At 50.0% G+C, this 21,007-nt stretch overlaps 1 protein-coding gene across 1 annotated transcript in view; it reads left to right on the top strand.

The window, feature by feature from the left end:
• The first annotated feature begins 3,720 nt into the window (after positions 1–3,720).
• Positions 3,721–21,007, top strand: part of Trim71 (tripartite motif containing 71) — a 51,540-nt gene continuing 34,253 nt past the window's right edge. The window contains exon 1 of the mRNA XM_042282132.2: positions 3,721–4,900. Within this exon, the coding sequence (XP_042138066.2) occupies positions 4,088–4,900 (813 nt within the window). The 5' untranslated portion in view covers positions 3,721–4,087. The remainder of the gene's footprint in view (positions 4,901–21,007) is intronic.

The following is a 21,007-nucleotide window of genomic DNA, read 5'->3' as shown; positions in this document are numbered from 1 at the left end:
ATGAAGAGATGCCATAAGAAGGTCCTTTCACTCTCTCTCTCTCTCTCTCTCTCTCTCTCTCTCTCTCTCTCTCTCTCACACACACACACACACACACACACACACACACACTCTTTACCACTGAGTTATACCTCCAACCCTGATTTTTGTTGTTGTTGTTTTTTTTGTTTTGTTTTGTTTTTGTTTTTGTTTTTTGAGACAGGGTCTCTCTGTAGCTTTGGAGCATGTCCTGGAACTTACTCTGTAGCCCAGGCTGGCCTTGAACTCACAGAGATCCGCCTGCCTCTGCCTCCTGAGTACTGGGATTAAAGGCATATGCCGCCACCACCCGGCCCAACCCTGGTTTTTATATTTTTTTTATTAATTTTTCTTGAGACAAGGTCAGTTTCTAGACCAGGCTGCTCTCAAAGACACTTGCCTCTGATTCCCAAGTGTTTGGATTAAAGGGATGTAGTAGGGTCATGTCTGGCTTATTTTATGTTTTGGAAACAGGGTACCACTATGCAGCCCAGGGTGGTCTAAGCCTTTCAGTTTTGCTACCTCAGCCTTGAAAATGCTGGCATTTTAGGCTGTGACACCACACCAAGCTTTGCCCCTAATTTTATTGCTTTGCTTTTGAAAACAGGATCTCAATACGTAACCAAGGCTACGAACACTCACAGCAATACTCCCGACTTAACCTCTCAGTGGTGAGATTACATGGGCTGTTGTACCCTGTCCAGCTTCTGCCCTTCCTTTTTATTAAAACAGTATTCAGGGGCTGCAGAGAAGATCCACCAGTTAAGAGTGTTTACTGCTCTATCAGAGGACTGGGGTTCAGTCCCTAGCACCCATTAAAAAATGCCTGTAACTATAATTTCAAGGTATCCGATGCCCCCTTCCTGTTTCCCTGGACACCTGTACACACACGTGCAGCAAGAGGTCTTTAAATAAATCTGAGTTACATTTTACATTTATTTGCATGTGTGTGGCATATTCTTGCCACCACAGAGGACAACTTGTGAGATTTGCTTCTCTCCTGGAACCATGTGGGTCCCAGAGATGGAACTCAGTTTTTCAGGCTTAGTAGCAACTGCCTTTGCCCGGCAGAGCCATTTTCTGTGCGCAGATGGTCATTTAAAAGAATGTTTTTTTGAGGTGCCCCCTACAATTTTATTATAAACAGACACAAGATGTCCTCTTTGTTTGGTGAAGCCCTGCTCAGTTTTAGACGACCCATAGTTTTCTCACTTCCACATTTCAGAAGTAGATGGTCACAGATCTTCGCTGTTCGTTCAGTGGTGAGGAGGGTTGCTCTGGACAACAGCTTCTGTCTTCCTATGGTGCTTCAGATACTGGTGGGCCGGGAAAGCTCTCACCTCAGGAGCATTGGAGCCCTTAGGGCTCTTCCAGCAGTCTATCCAGTAGAATTGATTCATGGTTCCAGAATGATCTCCCTGTTTTTTTCATGAATAGCTAGAGAGGCAGCATCGAGAATTGCATGCCACCCTTATGATCCAGGTATGGTTATTCATATTGGAGGCTAAATTCTCTTCTAGTCTCTCTTTAAATTTATTATATTATTTATTTATTTATTTTTGGTTTTTCGAGATACGGTTTCTCTGTGTAGCTTTGCAACTTTCCTGGAACTCACTCTGTAGCCCAGGCTGGCCTTGAACTTACAAGAGATCCGCCTGCCTCTGCCTCCCGAGTGCTGGGATTAAAGGCGTGCGCCACCACCGCCTGGCTTAAATTTGTTATTTTTTAAAATTATTTTCATCTATGTGCCCATGAATCCAGGTGCCCAAGGGTAGCAAGAAGTCGGATTCCCAGCAGCTGGAGTTACAGGCAGTTCTCAACTACCCAACTCTGGTTTTGGGAATTTAACTCCTGTCCTCTTGAAAGACGACAGAACCATCTCTCCAGATAGTTCATCTCTTTCTTGAGTGGTCTCATGTGGCCCAGGTTTTGAACTTCTGAGACTCCAGTGTCCATCTTCTTTTTTTCCACTGGGGTATAATCTATACAGTGAAATTTCATACACATCTTAGATGGTATTTATTTATGTATTTTCTCATGCGTTCATCTGACCTAAGGTCTCACAGCGCAGTTCAGGCTCAGATCAATCTCCTGCCTCAGCTCCTGCTGAATTATAATCGGTAACCACCACACCCATCTTAAATGACATTTTTTAAAAGTTTTGAGAGCAGCCTTTCCAAGTCATTCTTCAGAGAGTCTTAGAGTTCCTCTCCTAGAAGAGCCTGGGGCACCACCCAGATGGACTAGGGGCGTCAGTAGGTCACCTCCTCTTAACAGATGCCTGGGTTCCCATTAAAACAGAGTAACCGGCCCCTCAGAAGATCAGAATTCAGATTCTTTTATTTCCACACATCCAACTGCCCAACTGTGCGATGCTTCGAGGTCAGTCTCAGCTTTGCCGAGTCCTAGAGAAATGCAAAGGGAAAGGGAAAAGTGGGGGGGGGGGTGTGGAGAGGGGGAACCCTAGCTCTCCCGGGCAGTGGCCATCAGCCTCCAAGAGGCAGGGATTCCGAATGAAGTCTTTTTTCTTTCTTTCTTTCTTTCTTTCTTTTTTTTTTAAATAAACGGAAGAGTCGCTCTGCGCTCCTCGCCCGGGAGGTTCCAAAGGTCGTCACACTGAGGCCTGGGGGCGATCGTCTCCCCCGCGGCCGGAGCGGGGGAGGAGGGTGGTGGGAGGAGGGGAGGCGCACACAAAAGCGGGCCGGGCCAAGAGGGCTAATGTTTCCTGTTTGCCTGGAACCCCCTCCCCGGCCTCCCCTCCCCCACCCCTCCCAGCACTCGGGCGGAAGTGAGTTTGCTCCTTTGGAGATTAAAAGGATTCCGAATTCCGATCAGTCCCAATAACCGGCGTTCCGAGAGGCGGCAAAGCAGAGAAAGAGGGGACACGCGCGCGCACGCTGCCCCCCATTCAGGGGAGTTGTGCAAAAATAAAACCCAAAGCAACCCAGGAGACCAGGGCACCGGGAGAGCTAGAGCCCGGTAGGCGCAGCGTAGCCGGGGCCACCCGCGTCCCCGCTCGGCGACTCGTTTGCAGGAGGATGACGCAGGCGGGAGCCGCGGGCAGCGTTGGCCACGCGGCTCCTGAAGTGGCCGTGCGGGTCCCTCGCCGGCTCCTCTGATTCCAGCACGCCCGGGAGGGAGGCTCCGTCCCCGCGGCTCCGGGATTGCAGGGGGGACCCGAGCGAGGGTGAAATGGCCCCGATGACAAAGGAAATGTGATCCCCCTTCGCTGCCCAGGTTTCGGAGAGGACGGCCGTGAGGAGGAGGGGCGCGCGGCGCGCGCGGAACGCGGATAGCATTGCACGACGGCCCCGCGCGGAGCGGGCGGCGGGTACATCCAATATCTTCCCGCCGATGAATAATTCAGGGCGGCCCGCGGGGACCTGCGGCCCCGCGCCGCGGAGCGCCTGAGGCCGGAGAAGGGTCGGAGCGCGCGCTAGAGAGAGCGAGGAGGCCCGGGGACACGCGGGCGCCGGGCCGCGTGGGGCGCGCGTGCGTGTGAGCGCACGGAGACCGCGGCCCGGCCGGGCTGCGCAGAGGCGCGGAGTGCGTGGAGCGCGCGTGCGTACTTGGCACGCGTGCTTCCGCGGGCCGGAGGCCCCCGCACGAGGTGCAGCTGCGCGCTCGAGCCGACCGCGCCGCGGGGGAGGCTGCGTCTCGGCCGCCACGCAGGAGCTCCTGCCGCCGCGTCATGCGGCGGGGCGGCCGGCGTCGCGCGCGCGGACTCGGGCTGCTGCTGCTGCTGCTGCCACTTCGGGGCGTTCTCCCCTCCCTCCAGGAGACTCCATCCGTTTAGCCCGGGGCAAAGAAAAAAAAAAAAAAAAGCAAGCAACACACGCAAGACTCGTCGGGACCAAATTCTTCTTGCGCCTCGGGGACTGGATTCCACGGCGGACTTTGGGACTTGGGCGGGCGCTCGCTTGCTACGGAGTGGCGGTGCATGCCCTCCGTGCCGAGGTGGCCCGGGGGTCGCCTCCACCGCGTCCTCGATGCGCTCTGCTGAGTGAGCCGCGCGCCCTCCTCCTCCTCCTCCTCGCCGCACGCCCTCTTCCCTCCGGCCCGCCTTCAAATGGCTTCGTTCCCCGAGACCGACTTCCAGATCTGCCTGCTGTGCAAGGAGATGTGCGGCTCGCCCGCGCCGCTCTCCTCCAGCTCGTCCGCCTCGTCGTCGTCCTCGCAGACGTCCACGTCTTCCGCGGGCGGCGGCGGCCCCGGGGCGGCGGCGCGGCGTCTGCACGTCCTGCCCTGCCTGCACGCTTTCTGCCGGCCGTGCCTCGAGGCGCACCGGCTGCCCGCTCCGGGTGGCGCCGGCCCCACCGAGGCGCTGAAGCTCCGCTGTCCCGTGTGCGACCAGAAAGTGGTCCTGGCCGAGGCGGCGGGCATGGACGCGCTGCCGTCGTCCGCTTTCCTGCTCAGCAACCTGCTGGACGCCGTGGTGGCGACCGCCGACGAGCCGCCGCCCAAGAACGGGCGCGCGGGCGGCGGCCCCGGGGGCGCGGGCGGCCACAGCAACCACCGGCACCATGCGCACCACCCGCCCCAGCGCGCCGCCGCTCCAGCGCCGCAGCCGCCGCCCGGCCCGGCCGCCTCTCCCGCGGCGCTCCTGCTGCGCCGACAGCACGGCTGCAGCTCGTGCGACGAGGGCAATGCCGCCTCGTCGCGCTGCCTCGACTGCCAGGAACACCTGTGCGACAACTGTGTCCGCGCGCACCAGCGCGTGCGCCTCACTAAGGACCATTACATCGAGCGCGGCCCTCCCGGGCCGGCGGCCGCCTCGGCGGCGCAGCAGCTGGGGCTCGGGCCGCCCTTCGCTGGCGCGCCCTTCTCCATCCTTTCGATGTACCCAGATCGTCTCGGCTTCTGCCAGCACCACGACGAAGAGGTGAGAGCGCGTGGGACGCGGACGTGGGGAGGGGGCCCTTTTGCAGACTTGTATCATTGCCTCCCTAAGTTGCTCAGAGAACCACGACCTGGCGACATCTTCCTTCTCCGGGCATGACCGAAGAGTCCCAAAACATCAGATTCCCTCCCTTTTTTGTTAAATCTTTTTGTGTGTTTTGTTTTTAGTGGCGAGGATTGAACCCAGGGCCTTTTGCTAGTCAAGTCTACCCATGAAATAGACTCCCAGTCCCTGGATTTCACTGTTTTTCTTATTTAGTTTTTATATTTATTTGCATTCGTGTGTGGAGGTCGAGGACAAATTTCAGGAATCGCTTCTCCCTTTTCTTGTGGGGCCCAGGGATTGAAGTCGGGTCTTGGAGGTTTTGAGGCACGAGCTTCTTAACTAGTAAGCAATCTCGCCAGCCCAACTTAAAATATTAACTTCTCCTGTGTGATAAAATGTGCAGTCGGTGTGTCCAGTTGGGCACGAGTTTGGAAGAGATAAGTGTATTTGTGGAGTCGTGGACTCCTTTTGTGTGGGCCAGCCAGAGGCCGCCCAACGTGCTGAGAGGTTGTCCGGGGTGGGGAAGGGATGGTTGAGGTGCCGAGTTGCTCCCCGCGTGGGTGCTGGGCCGGAGGACTTGGATTTTGTTGTCATTTGCACAAGTTGGCATTCACCGGGTTGTCTGTCTTGTCTGGTTATTGGTAAGGGGGCCCCCGGCTATAGTTTTGTAAGAACCAAGGAACCCCAGTATTGAGCCGCTGTATTTGCTTCTGTTTTATATACGGTGTGTAAAGCGTGTTGTGGTCGGAGAGTACCCACGTGCAGTGACCATGTGGCCTCGTGGGGGCCCCTGAGAGAGAGAGAAGCCAGATTGGGACCACCGCAGTTGGTTCTGGGGCGCTCTTCCCAAGCCGGCCCCATCTCCCGTTCCGCGGGGACTCGGTCGCCACCCTCCCTGCCCATCCACAGGCTCTCCACTTGCGCAGCCACCCGCAGCTCTAACCTGGGGGCGTGCAGAATCTGAGGGCCCTGCTGCCCTCCGCCCTGATTGTCCCTTTGGGCTCTTGACCATCACTACTTATTCCATCCACTGGAAGCTGAGAGCAGAGCTTGGCGGACCATCCTTGATGGGGTGGGTAACCTCGTGCAGGTCCACCCGTAAATAAGACCCGTGTCCTGTAGCTGGGAGGAGAGCACGGGACAAACAGGGCCTTCGCAATCCCGCGTGATTTAGAGTGGGATTGCGGGCACCGCCGCCTCGGGGTCCACTTTTCAACATGTTATTTGGGGAGGAGGGCGGAGCTACCTCCTGGCCTTAAGTTGACTAGGTTGGAAAAAAGCTTGAAATTCTAACGCGAGGAAGTTACCTTTTTAAAAGGTTTCTTCTGAAGTCAAGTCTGGTTCACTTCGGCGTTCAGCCCCGCGTTGGTTCCCGTTGGTTGTCTCACATTCGTGGTTTGATATTTCTAGTATGTTCTTTCATTACTTTTAGAAAATCCCTCAACTAGAAGATGGGGCCAATTCACTTGCAGATTGGGATCAAATGCGAGGAGGAGGCAGGAAAGAGACCCCCAAATCTGGGTTTGTTTCCAGACATGTAGGGAAAGAGTGGAAATGTCTTGTTTTTAAAAAACAAAAAACGTTTTTAGTCAAAGACGCTGCATTTGGGCTAAGGTTGTAGGTGTTTGCTGGCTGATTTGTGAGAGGCTAGGCTGGTCGGGAACTGTGTAAACTAAGGTTGGTCTCTGACCCAGCCTCAACTTCCCAAATGCTGAGATTACTGATGGGGGAGCCACAATTTTGAGTAAACTGACAAATAGTTTCTTGATGGCATCTTCATACGTGTTTTCCTTCCTACCTCCTTAATCACCATCTCTCTTGCTTAGTTTTCTTCTGCTTTGGGGTTGTAATAAATACCTAGCTTTGTGTTTTTCCATTTTAGTTTCTCTGTCCCCATCTTTTGTTTTTATAAGATAGGGTTTCTCTGTGTAGCCCTGGCTGTCCTGGAACTCACTCTGTAGACCAGGCTGGCCTCGAACTCAGAGATGATATGCTTGCCTCTGCCTCCCAAGTGCTGGGATTAAAGGCCGCCACCGCCACTGCCACCACCCTGCTCTGTCCCCATTGTTAAAGCCCCTTATTATTCCCCGCACAGGCCACATTTAGGAAAAGTCGGGCTTTTTCCTAATATGGGGGACGGTCCTTATTTCTATCAATTTCCCTGCAGATGACATGGTTTCATTATTTCTTTGCTGTGTCTGGTTTATTCCCTGTAAATGTCAAACCATTTGAACTGTGGGAGAGAGCGTGAATTAGCCAAGTGAGGCTTTTTTCCTACCCTGGGTTCCTTTAAAAGTCTCCTTTTCCACATGTGCGGTCAGGAAGCAGTAAGATGTGAGGTTGTTGAAGGGATCAAGTGTACTCGGTTTTCAGCAACATTTCTCAGTTTTTCGTTAAAGCAAGAAGCTTGTTAGACCCTTATTCCTCTTACTGACTGACAGACCAGTGCTTTGAATGAAGAGAGCAACAAGTCTTACTTTTCCCTCCTGGTGGAAATGATCTCTAAGGTCTCAGGAAGTTGTTCCTTTAAAAAGTCATTGCCTCTGGCTGGGAGAGAGTACCTGGGCACCTTTTGGGGGTGGAGTGGATGATAGATGTGCTGCTGTCCTCCTCACTTTTGGGGGGATAGATGGACCCTTGTCTTGATTTTGGCACACAGAACACCTCAGTGCTAGAATGCCATTGTGGCACCCTGTTTTTAAAATCTGCAGCTGTCAAGTTAATTCTGTGTCAACAGGGAGAAATAATACGGGGTGTCTTCTGGGGACTGATGGTGAAGTGGCTGGAGTGCCTTGCTCATCACCCGACTTTGGAGTGGGGGAGGACTCAGCTTCTTTTGGGAAGATGGCCTTACTTAGGTATCTTCCAAACCCCAAATTTGGAAACTGAGGCAAGATGTTGGAACATTTTTGGTTTAAATAAAAATTACAAGAACTTGAAAACCTAAAAGGACCCCAGCAGTGGATTATACCTGAAATCCCAGGGTGAGGCAAGGGCTACAAAGTGAGATCCTGTCTCAGAAAACTTTTAAGAAGGCGTTTGGAAGCCGGGCGGTGGTGGCACACGCCTTTAATCCCAGCACTGGGGAGGCAGAGCCAGGCGGATCTCTGTGAGTTCGAGGCCAGCCTGGGCTACAGAGCAAGACCCAGGAAGGGCGCAGAGCTACACAGAGAAACCCTGTCTCGAAAAACTAAAAAAAAAAAAAAAAAAAAAGGCTTTTGGGCTTTCCAACCAGGGGAGACCCACTTGCTTGGGCTTTTGGCTAGTTCTGATCCTGGTGAGCCCCTTAGTCCCAGGAAGGCACTGTGTATGTACTCTCAGGGACGCAGGGCACCGCTCTCAGGAATGGGGTAGAGGCTTCTGATCCTAGGGACAGATTCCCATGGCCACACATTCTTGAAGCTGCCAGTGCCTTGTGAACTCATCCCCCTCTACCTTTCCAGTGGCCGCCAAGATGTGAGACCTTTTTTGAGAAGCTATACTGAGAAGGAAATCAGTGTGTGTCCCAGAGCTGGGCAGCAAACTTGGTTAAAATGGCAGGACTCCTGGGGACTTTCAGGGGACAGATAGGTGATGTTGCCATTGTGATCCCAGGGAAGCATTATGATGGCGGTATTGTTCCAGGCGATAGGGGAGGGCTGGCTGGGATTCTGCAGAAAATGGACTTTGAAATTAAGGATTGAAGGTGAATGAAGGTCCTCGTGGAGTTCATCCAGCCTGAGACTGGGTCCTGGAAAGATCCAGAATTATAAACCGATTTAACTCAATATAGAGTTGTCCTCTGGCTCAGGCCTTTCCACTTCGAATGAGGCAATTTGCTGCTGCATAAAATAATTGGTTGTATGAGTTCCTGTACCTGATCTTAGAGTGAGCATCATGTCTGTACTCTACATTGCTGTTTTGGTTTTTGCAGTCTCAGGATTGAAGCTGCTTTTAGTGTGTAGGTACTGTGTGTGTGTGTGTGTGTGTGTGTGTGTGTGTGTGTGTGTGTGTGTGTGTTAAGTCATGCATTTTTTTATGTGTGAATTACAAAATCCATGCAGAATGGTTTTTGAAACTATACAGTTTTGTTTCTCATTTATACTTCACAATGTCAAAGTAGTTGGTTCCTTTTCCCCTCTCTCTTTCTTGGTTTTAAGTCAGTCAGGATCTTCCCCCATATACCATTCTGGTCTCAACTCATCCTGACTCTCCTGCCTCAGCGGGCCAAAAGGTGCTGGGATTACAGTGTCACAACCAAACCAAAGCCCAATCTTCCTCCATCCATCTCTGGAGGTCAGATTAAAACTTTTAATTTAAATTGGAATCTCATTGGGAGATCTCAGGTCACAGTGCATGCATTTCATCTGTGGGCTGCAAAACTAAACTTTGAATACCTTCATAGAGGCTGTTGCCTGTGGTTTAGCAAATATTTCAATGACTATAAATAAAAACATGGCAGGCACTTTCTGACTGCTAAACTTTGTGGAATATTTATTGAAGTGCATGGAGAGCAGGATTTCATCTGTGTGTGGCCAGTCCATACGCTATGATAAGGTGCCTCACATGCATGAAAGGCCATGAACTAGAACAAACTGAGGCTGTGGCATCTGTGTGGTGTGGGGACCTTTCTGCATATGCTTCTAAAATTCACTCAAGGAAGGAAAAGTCTTTTTGAAATTGCATGGACATGATAGTTTATAAAAATTGGATTATATATTGATATCAGTGAAGGTATTTTAGGGAAAAGAGATGTACAGGTTTCACTTACTGTCCTTTATCAAGGACATATTTCCGAGTTAAACATCTAGTTGAATCTGGAATAGAGAAACTTTGAAAGAGATTGGAGACTGAGGAAATTTTTTTCCTACTTTTATTTTGGTCATATGAACACTAGTTTTTATAAAGAGTCCCAGCCCTTCAGACTCGAGGCTACAGTGTCTAGTTTGTTCAAAACAAAACAAAACAAACCCTTAAAATGGTTGCAACTCTCTACTGAATGCCTGAGCTGGTTGCTGATCCTGGCTTTTACCTACCTTTTTTTTTTTTTTAAATTTCACGTGCATTTGTGTTTTGCCTGCAGCTATGTCTGTGTGAAAGCTTTGGATCCTCTGGGACTGGAGTTACAGACAGTTGTGAGCTGCCACGTGGGTGCTGGGAATTGAACCCGGGTCTTCTGGAAGAGCAGCCAGTGCTCTTAACTGCTGACCAGCCCCATACATAGCCTTTAACTTTTAAAGCACAACTTGGTTGTGTGTCTGTCCTTGTTTGTGGGAGCTATCGTGGGGTTTTGTTGTTGAAGTTTGCCAGGGTTGAAAGTGTATCATTTTCACTTGAGATTCCGATTTGTTCTTTAGACTCCAGCCAGTGTTCTGCTCTGTATGTAGCCTTGGCTGGCTCAAAACTCAGTCCTGCCTCAGCCTGCCCAGTAGTGAGATTATGAGACTGTACCGCTCAGCAGGACCTGGCCCCCTTATCTGACTACCCTGCCGCTCTAAAGCGTAATCCCCTCTGGCACTCAGAGTCACGAGGCTTGCGTTCTCAGGCTCTTTCTCCATCCAGTTCCAAACACAGGTCAAGGTTTATTGTAGCTGAGTTCATTCTTAGTAAATAATGTTAGAGAGGTCATTGGGATGAGTTTTAGCCCATGTTTGCAGTTTCAAAATATCCTTCTTCCTCCTCCACCTATAACAGAAGCATGTGGCACCCCAGGGTTTTTATTTCTCTGTTTTGGGAGACAGCAAAAGAAGGATACCAGTAAGAGTGACAGCTGCCATTGAGGCAGCCAGAACACCCTTCGTCCAGCCTGGGTGGGTTCCTCACCTTTTGGTTCTTACTTTTCCTCCAGCTGAGACCTGCCTGCACCAAACCCAGCAGTTCTTCATGTGTGGTGTTTGTGTGTCTCTTCCACTTTGGGTGTCCCAGGCCTCTCAGGGAGCCGGGGTAGCCAGAAGTGGGCTTGGAACCCAGTTCCTCGCTTCTTACCAAAGCACTTTCCCTACCAGAGGACTCCCCAACCCCTTTATTGAGTTTGAAATCAAATGGAATCGCAGATTTGGGGGGCTGTGGGCAAAGTGCTAGTTATTTGCATCTGAAAGTGACTTAGCTTCCCTCCCTGGAGGTTAACCGGGAAAACTTGTTTACAACTGGCTTTTTTAAAAAATAAAAAAGGTGCCGGGCGGTGGTGGCCCACGCCTTTAATCCCAGCACTTGGGAGGCAGAGGTAGGTGGATCTCCGTGAGTTCGAGGCCAGCCTGGACTACCAAGTGAGTTCCAGGAAAGGCACAAAGCTACACAGAGAAACCCTGTCTTGAAAAATCAAAAAAAAAAAAAAAAAAAAGGTAGAGGGGATGGAATAGGTGAACTCTTGCTCTGAATATTTTTTTTTTTTTGAGAGATCTATATTAGGTTACTAGTGGACTAGTTCTGTTTTGTCCTTAAAGTAGATTTCTCAAATCAGTTTTAAATTCTACTCAGATCAGCCCCAGCAGGGATCCCAGTTCAATTATCATATGGTGCCCTACCCCAGCCAACACTTGCCAGTTCCTCAAGCCAGGTGCTTCTGAGGGAGGTGGTCTCTAAGGGCATCTGATTTCTGTAATTGTGTCTTAGCAAGTTGACTGGGGTTTTGTTTTGTCTTGAATGGTCTGTTAATTCTGAGTGGATGTGTTTTGTTGATTTGCTTTTTGGAGATAGCTCTTTGGCTGGCTTGAAACTGGCTTTGTAGCCCAGGCTGGCCTTGAACTCACAGAGATCCTCCTGCCTCTGCCTCCTGAGTGCTGGGATGCAAGGTGTGCGCTACCAGGCTCTGCCCTTGTTAATCCTATTTTAAAAATTTATTTATTTTATGTGTGTTTTACCTGCGTGTATGTCTGTACTACACATGCCTGATGCAGGTGGAATCCAGAAGAGGGTGTCTGTACTCTGGGACTAGAGTTATAGGTGGTTGTGAGCCACCATGCGGATGCTGGGAGTTGAACCAGGGTCCTCTGGAAGAGCTGAGTCATCTCTCCAGCCTCTCCTGTTACGTTTTGATTGAAGTCATTTCTCTATAAGTGGTTTCTTGGGATAGCATGTGTTGGTTAGTGGTAACAGTTGGGAGCAGAAAAGCACAGGATGAAATAGAGGACAGGACCTTGTTGTTATGAATTATTACATGTCTCCCCTCCCCAACCCCCTATCCAGGTATCCCACGTTCAGGGAAACATGCTGGCATGCTGAGCAGATGCAGCAGCCTGTTGGTGGGCAACCCAGTCTATGTGGGCATGGCGGCCAATAATACACAGCCCAGATGCTGCATACATGTGGAGTTCATTATAATAGACAGAGACAGAGACAGAAAGAGGGGTGCACACCTCATGGAGTGGGGGAGAAGAGAAAGGGGTGGAGATTTTCCTTAGAAAGACATCAGAACACAAGGGGCAGGATCAGAATATCAACACATGGCATTGTCTCCCTGTGAAATGGTGTTTGTGGGAGCAGGGTGTGTGTCTTGGATTTTGGAGCATAAATAGGTGGGGAGCTTATGGGATTGAAAGTTCCGTATCTCACCTGTCACTTGCTCCGTCCTATTACTTAAGGAATGTTGGACTAGCTAGCTGCTTTCTAGCCATAACCATTTGCGGAGTTTTTTTTAAGTCTATTTTCTGGGGCCAGAGAGACAGCTCATCCCATAAGACGTGGAGCTCAGTGCCTAGCTCCCACACCTGCAGCTCACAGCAGACACAGACGCATTGGGGGGGGGGTCATGGACCAGCCAGCTTTCCCTGGGTGTCACTACGCTGGAGGCTGAGACAGGAGGGACATGGGGTTAGACTGGACCTGTGTCTCAAACGCAAAAGAAACTGCCCTAGATTTTGCTGCTAAGCATCTTTGTTTCGTCCTTTTCCTTGGGCATGGAACCCAAGGCCGCCAGCAGGCGGAGAGCCGCACCTCCAGCTGAGGCACAGTACGACAGTGTGTTGGACATTTTAACACCTGCACTTTCATTCGGTCTGCCCTCCAGGATCAGTGCCAAAGGGAGATCATGTTGACTTAGAATCCATCATAGGCTTCTAGCCAATGTCTTTCCCAATGTGTGCCTAAGTGTGGGGTAATAAAAGCAGATATAATAAAGATAAATAATGTATTGTTTGTGTGTGTGTGTGTGTGTGTGTGTGTGTGTGTGTGTGTGCACAGTATGTGTGCACAGTGTGTGTAGTGCAGATGTGGAGCTCAGAGGACAAGTTTGTGGGTGAAGTTTGTACCCTCACCTTGGTCCCTCACCTTGTATCCCTAGCCAGCCTGGAATTTCCTGTGGTAGAGTAGGCTGGGCTCAGGGAGATCCCCCTGCCTCTGCCTTCAGAGTGCTAAGACTTAGATGGGTCTGGCCTGGAGAGATGAAGCCAGGTCACCAGGCTTACTCACTGAGCCCGCTCATTGGTTAAGACATCTGTAGCTCAGGCTCTCCTCTTGGGCTAGGATTGCAGGTGTGATCTTCGCCTCCCAGGTTCTGCTTGTGTTCCATTTTATAACAGTAGTTTGTAGTAGGTATCTGTACCTGTCATTCCAGCTGAGGCAAGAGGATTGAAAATTCCCAGGCCATCTAGGGTTACAGAGCAAGACTCCTGCTTTTGGGGCGCAAAAGTTTCTGGTTGAGGGCCAAAGTGATACCCTGAAATGCTTTGGATGGCTCCTTAGTTTTTCTCACAATGTGTGGGAGATCTGTCTTCACACAGCCTGTGGGCTAGAGAGGAAAGGGAGCTGGGCAAAAGGTCTCGGCCTTCCTGGCCTGGCTGCTGTCCGTGTGGTCTGTTCTGAGAAACCTAAGTCCTGAGGGTCCTGGTTCTGAGTTCAGGTTCAGGTGAGTTGGGCTGAAATGAAAGTCTTGGAGAATGAGGGGGTTTCGATGTTGACTGGTAGAGAGTGGTTTCCTCAGAATCTGCTGTGGGTGGAGTCCAGGAAGTGGTTTTTGTTTTTGTTTTTTCGAGACAGGGTTTCTCTGTGAAGCTTTGCACCTTTCCTGGAACTTGCTTTGGAGACCAGGCTGGCCTGGAACTCACAAAGATCCGCCTGCCTCTGCCTCCCAAGTGCTGGGATTAAAGGCGTGCGCCATCACTGCCTGGCAAGGAGGTGTGTCATAATGGAGATCTTCACACACCTTTCAGGAAGGTATGAGGTTCCTTGCCCCTTTCCTGGAGGGTGGTGGACTATTTGATTGAGTTAATCAGCTAGGAGCTAGAGTCTTTGATAGATTTGAGGCTGGGCTTGCTGTAAATTCAAGGCCAGGTCAAGGGTAAATGATAGGAAGAGCTTGCTTAGACAAGGCCACTGGTAAAGACGATGTCAGCCAAACCGGAAGACCCCAGGACCCCCCACGGCAAAAAGAGAAAACTGACCTGCTGGTTGTCACATGACTGCTCACTTGTCAGGAATAAAAGCAAGCCGTGGGAAGCGCCTTCCAACCCAGGTAGAAAGGAGTGAACTCCATCCAGCAGTCCTCAGCTGGGGCCCTGTGGCTGCTCAGTTTGTGCCCACAGCTACTGGACCATTCATGGTTGGGGAGGCACGGTAGAACACGAAGCAGAGTTAAAAAGGCCATTTCTACTTGGGTATGGTGGCTTGTCACTGGGGGGCCAAGAGCCTGGCATGATGGCCCAAGTCTGTGATCTCAGTGTTGTGAGACCTAAATTTTCTTAGGGATTAGATTGTGTCCAACATGTGGAACCAACACACCAGACCGGGCCTTGAAGGGGGGGACCCCTACTCTCAGGCTCTGTGGCCCTACCTCCTAGCCCGCTGAGCTGTGAGCCTTCCTGATTGAACCATGAGTGTAGAGGTTTGTCATTCTGGAAGACAGTGGAGAGAATGTGTTGGTTCCAGAGATGGAATTTGGAGATATTCCCGTTACCTCCCTCCCAGATAAGTCTCACTGTGTCATCCAGGTTGGCCTTGAATTGTGGGTGCTCCACATTTTGGCAACACCTGCTGTTGGTAAAAACTGCACCAACCAAAATACAGAATAGATTTCCCCTTTGTCTCCCTCTGGCTGGCCAGCCTCAGGATCTCTTCTCTACCTGTGTCTTTAGCTTCTCTAGTATGTTGTGAGAGGGAAATTTAGATTGCATTTGACTAACCTCCTGTGAGATGTGGAGGGGCTTAGTGCAGTCAGTTTAAAAACATTCTTGTTATTATTTTTATTTTATGTTTATTGGTATTTTGCTTCTATATGTATTTGTGGAACATGTGCATATCTGGTGTCCATGGAAGTCAGAAGAGGGTGTTGGATCTCCTAGGACTGGAGTTGCAGACAGTTGTGAGCTGTCATGTGGGAGGTGCTGGGAATAATCAAACTTGGGTTCTTTATATCTTCAGCCCTTTAATTTGAGTGCATGTGTGGAGGTATGTGCATGTGAGTGCAGGTACTCAAGGAGGCCAGAAGAGGGCATCAGAGCCTCCAGACCTGGTTGTAAGCTGCATGGCATTAGTAGTACGTGTTCTTAACTGTCTCTCCAGTCCCCTAATAATACATTCTTTCATTGAGGTGATAGACTTAATTTGTTGTGGGTTTTGTTTTTGTTCTGAGACAGTGCTCACTCTAGTCCAGGGCTGGCCCAGTGTATGTTATATAGCCCAGGATAGCCTCATTCTTTAAGCAAAATTTTATCCTGCCTCAGCCTCCTTGTCTAGGATTACAGGCAAGAGTCTGTTTCTACATCTTGTTTCTGTACATTCATTATTTTAATGTATGTATTCTTGTTGATATGTAGTCATTTATTGGGAGTGCATGAGAAAGGGATGTTTATACAAACAAATAACATACTTAAGAGTCTATCCCTTGGGCTGGAGGGATGACTCGGAGGCTAAGAACACTGGCTGTTTTTCCAGAGGTCCTGAGTTCAATTCCTAGCAACCACATGGTGGTTCACAACCACCTGTAATGAGATCTGGTGCCTTCTTCCGACCTGCAGGAATACATGCAGGCAGAACACTGTATGCATAATAAATACATCTTAATAAAAAAGTCTATCCCTTTCCTGTACACTAACCCCTTCTCACACTTCCTCTACAGTCGTTTATTTCTGTCTTCACGTCAAACATATGTACACTTTTTCTTGTTTTTTGACAGTATTAAAATTATTTTTTAATTTATGTGTGTATGCACTGCATTCATGCAGTGTCTGCAGAGGTCAGAAGAGGGCCCAGGGTGGTGGGCCTGGAGCTGCAGATGGCTGTGAGCTACTATGTGGGTGGTGGGAACCTGAACCCAGGTCCTCTTAACCTTGGTTCTGTCTCACTGGCCTAGTACAGGGAGTTTTAATTTATTTTTGTTTTCTTCTCAGGAGAGATGATGTGTATTACCTCCCTCTCAGGTAGAATCTCACTGTGTCACCCAGGTTGGCCTTGAATTTGTGGGTGCTGCAGTTTTCTGCTGGTTTTCTAGGGGTGACTGGAGAAGCTACTAAGCACAGTGTCTGAATTTATGATGTCCATCTCTTGGGGTCTCTGCTCTCAGGCCCAGAGAACTGGTTTCCAGGCCGCTTGCTGTTCTCCATAACTGGCTGTCTTTCTGCCAGACCCTTTGAGGTCAGGTGTGGATTGTTGGTGGGTGAGAGTCTTCTCCATCTGAGGCAGTTGGCTTAGTTAACAGAAGAGGGACACACATGGATGAACACTGAATAAATGCTACATTGAGTGCTTATAAGTAACAGGGATCCTGCCTACTAGGCACTAAGCATGGGGTTCCATTCCTAACACCCGAAAGCCCTGCTTGAGCTGCTTTGGTAACACTTGGAACAGGAGCTCGGGATGGACAATTTCATCTTTTGTTTTTTTTTTTGGTTTTTTGAGACAGGGTTTCTCTGTCTGTCCTGGAACTCACTCTGTAGACCAACCTGGCCTTTTGAACTCAGATTGCCTGCTTCTGCCTCTGCCTCCCTGAGTGCTGGGATCAATAAAGGTGTGTATCAATAAAGGTCTGGTGACCGTTTTGTTCTTAAGGTGTGCTCCTTTAAAGAGTCACCCTAGAGGATCTTCTAAAGACTATACAGTTCACTTGTTCACTAGGATGTCGTTTATTTTTCTGAGTCTGCTCAGACCTTTAACCTGTCTCAGTTCACAATCCGGTAGATGGAGGAAAAACAGGCAGTTCTGAGGCTGCCTTCTTCTTACTTGTTTTTTTGGAGACAGGGTTTCTTTGTGTAGCCTTCGCTGCCCTGGAACTCTGTAGACCAGGTTGGCCTCGAACTCAGAAAAATCCACCTGCCTGTCTCCCCAGTGCTGGGATAAAGACATGCGCCTCCACCGCCCGGCTTGCCTTGTTCATTGTAAAAATACATTTATCTAGTTTATTCTACTCCCGATTTGACATACCTACTGTATGTAAATGTGTCCTTTAGGTTACCTGTAAATTTCAATTAAAGCAAAAAAAAAAAAAAAGATGTATTTTACATGTATGAGAGTTTTGTCTACATATTTGTATGTATACCCAAACCCTGGACCTGGCGTTAGGGATGGTTGTGAACCACCGTGTGTGTGCTGGGAGTCCCCAAGAATTCTTGACTGCACAACTATCCCGATGGCCCCCAATTAATTAGTTAATTAATTAATTAAGAGCGCCATCGCTTGTTTCTTCCTAGCAGCACACACAAAGCCTATGGAGATGCCATTAAACCATTTGCAAAACCGCATTGAGTGCTGACCTAACCGGCCGGCTGCTCTCTGTGCTGCTCCGGCCTTGGGGTTCCTGGTCTTCCCTCCTGAATATTTGGTCTTTTCCAGCAGCGCCCGGCCTGGCCCTTGGGACTTCTGGGACCCTGGAGAGGCACATTTGAGATGTGAATAGGCCAGGCCTTGCTCCTGGGAGCTGCCTCCCGCCCCCTGCCTGCCCCATTTCCTCCCACTGTCTGCCCCTATTCCCATCAGGCTAATGGAAGAAAAATGGCCGGTCCTGTTTTCCCCTACACTTCCGAGATTACCAGAAAGGGCGGATGGGTGTAGCTTTCGTATGTCCGATTGCTCACTTGGGTTTCCTCCCTTGAGTTTTCTGCTTGTGTACTTTGGCCAACTTCTTACTCTTTTTAAAGATTAAAATTTATTTATTTATTTTTGTGTGCATGGAGGTCAGGGAGCTTGTTTTCTCCTTCTGCCATTGTGTGTCCTGAGGTTTGAACTCTGGTTGTCAGGTTTAGCAGCAAGCTCCTACCTGTTGAGCCATCTTGCAGGCCCAGTTACTGTGTGTGTGTGTGTGTGTGTGTGTGTGTGTGTGTGTGTGTGTGTGTGTGTGAGTGTGTGTGAATGTGAATACATTTTTTTGGACAGGATTTCTCTTTGTAGTCTTGGCTTGAGACCAGGTTGGTCTCTAACTCAGAGATCCCCCTGCCTCTGCCTCCCGAGTGCTGGGATTAAAGGTGTGGCCACCACCGCTATCCTAGTAAGTGGGCCGCTCTTTTTTCTTTTTTAATTTAATTAATTGATTAATTAAAATTTTTGTGTGTGCATTGGTGTTTTTTCCTTTATGTATGTGTGAAGAAGTTACGAATCCTGGTGTGTTTGGATCCTGGAGTTACAGACAATTGTGAGCTGCCATGTGGGTGCTGGGAATTGAACCCAGGTCCTTTGGAAGAGCAGCCAGTGCTCTTAACTGCTAAGCCATCTCTCCAGCCCTCAAGTGAGTGGTCTTAATAGCAGAAACTGCCATGTCCTGGGTCCCTTCTGATAGGTGCAGGATGTCCCTACCTGAAAGCCACATAGTCTCCAAGGAAGGCCAGATTCTCCCCCCCTCCCCCATTGTGAACGCTTGCTGTTTCTGGGCCGCAATGCAAATGGCCAGGGCACATTGTTTTTACTGAGCAGATACCCGCTGGGAGGCGAATTCCTCGAGGACTGCCTGGAAAATGTGGAGGTGAAGTCCATCCTATCAGTAAGATTTTCACTGAGTGTCCGCCTTGCATGACTCCCCTTCCTGGTGTTGGAGGGACACAGAGAAGCAGAGTTTGCTTCTGGGGCCTTGTTTCTTGTTTGCATCACTGGAATAGGGAAAGACAATTACCCAGCAGCACTCGGGGTATGTCATTGGTAAAAGTACCGTATGCTTCTGTTAAAATAGATTTTTTTTTTTTTTAAGTTATCAAGCAGTCACACAGGGTACCATTACAGAAGCAGAAAGGCAGCTTTTGTGTGATGTTACAGAGGTGACCAGGCAGAGGGGAGGGGAGTCGGGGCGCCTTTGGAATTGACAGTCTATTTTCTGTAGGGGCCATTGGGTCTGAGTGGTTAGTTGCCTAGGCAGCCAGGTGGCTTCCTTTCCTGAAAGGCATTTCCTTTCAGAAAACGTTGCATTTTGGCTTCTTAACAGGAATGTAAACTGCAGAGGATGAGATGGGGTCCAGTTAGGCAGACATTCTACCAACAGAGCTGCTTTCCTAGTCCCCATCAGGGCAGGGTTGCCATGGACCAGCTATTGTAAATGCCTTTCAGAACAGCCTTCCGCTGGTGATGAGGTCCCAGGGGAAGTGACCTGATCGCACCAGTGGGGGCAGGTGACTCCCTGATCTTTACAGTCGGCTGCAGGCTGCTTCCTTCCTGCAGGGTCCAGAGCCCTTCTTCCCACCCTAGAAGCCTAAGCTGGCTGTGGAGGAAGGCTTCCTCACCAACCCTGTCAGGGACTCGGGAGTCCTCTGCTTTGTGTATGTATAGTCCCTGAACTCCAGTAGGATCCGAGTGTATTAAAAACAGGAGGGAGTGGGGCTGGATGAGGATTGGACTAGATCCAGGAACTGATTGTGTGGTACCCAGGAAATGGAAGAAGAGCCACCAGTGGTGGTCCCCCCCAAAAAAGACCTGGGAGCCTTTTAGTAGATGGGCCTTTGGAAATCTGGGAGACGCCTTGGCAGTTAGAACTCATCTGCAGTAGATATTCAGTTCAGCCAGTGTCAGGTTAATTAGACTGGCTGCAGGAAGCTGTTGGGTTCCACTGAATATGTGCTTAATTAGCTAATTAAATTATGAGAGAGAGAGAGAGAGAGAGAGAGAGAGAGAGAGAGAGAGAGAGAGAGTGAGTCAGTCTCACACAAGCTATCTTGACCTGCTCTGTAGCCCAGATTGTTCTTGAACTTGTGGCAATCCTCCCAATTCAGCCTCTTCAGGGCTGGGTACTTAGCCACTGTGCCTGCCTGGGCTATCCTCCACTCTCAGAGAACCATGCAGGTGTGTGGGTTCACCCCAAAGCCCAGGTGTCTTCAGCTGTCCTCCCCCCCTCATTGCCCCTCTGTCATCACCGGAACAGAGGCGGTCTCTCTCTCTCCTGCATTCTCACCTCCCAAAGAATCTCAGATGGAATCTCCCTGAATCCTCTCCTGCGGTGATGGTGATGCAGGGCTGATATTTAAACAGCCCCACCTTCCAGGCTTTGAAGGGCAGGCAAGTGAGTGTTTGCCTGAGTCACCGAAAAGCCAGCACGGAGCAGGGACACAAAGGAGACCCTCGAGAAGTGGTTAATGATTAAATCCAGGGCTTTGGGCCTCTTTTCCTCCCATTGCTCCTGCCTGAACTTTGCTCCCTCACGCCCTGGGACTCACCCCTGCCTCAGCCAGCTTGCTGCTTGCAGACCTGGGTTTTGAGGTGCTCCTGGAGGCCCTCCTTGGGCCTCTCTCCCAGCACCCAGAGAACGGACTGCTTCGTACCTCCTGCCCTGTTGCGTCTTCTTTCATGCTGACCTGCAGCGGGCTGACCTGCAGCATGCCCTGCTGTAGGAATTTCTCACCCGGGCTTTGTTCCCCAAAAGCTGGAATGGCTGTCCTGCAGTGTTGGACAGGATGGCCTTGCTTGCCTTGGAAGATGGCATCATGAAAGCCTGCCCCTGCCTCTCAGGTGTGCAGGTATACCTGGCTGTGTCTGGACCTCCTAAACACCCCTAAATTGTACTCAGCCAGTTAGCCTTTTTGTCCTGACTTCCTGCTGCTGAAGGTCTATGGAGGACCTCTACCTCTTACTAGGCTTAAATTGGGGATTGCCTTAATTCTCAGCTTTTTCCTTTTAAGGTGTGACTTGTCCCCACAGTTTATCAGGAAGCCTCCTGATTAGGAC

This window comes from Peromyscus maniculatus, chromosome 7 (genome assembly GCF_049852395.1).
Source record: "Peromyscus maniculatus bairdii isolate BWxNUB_F1_BW_parent chromosome 7, HU_Pman_BW_mat_3.1, whole genome shotgun sequence".
Taxonomy (NCBI): domain Eukaryota; kingdom Metazoa; phylum Chordata; class Mammalia; order Rodentia; family Cricetidae; genus Peromyscus; species Peromyscus maniculatus.
This window is presented reverse-complemented; position numbering and strand designations above follow the sequence as displayed.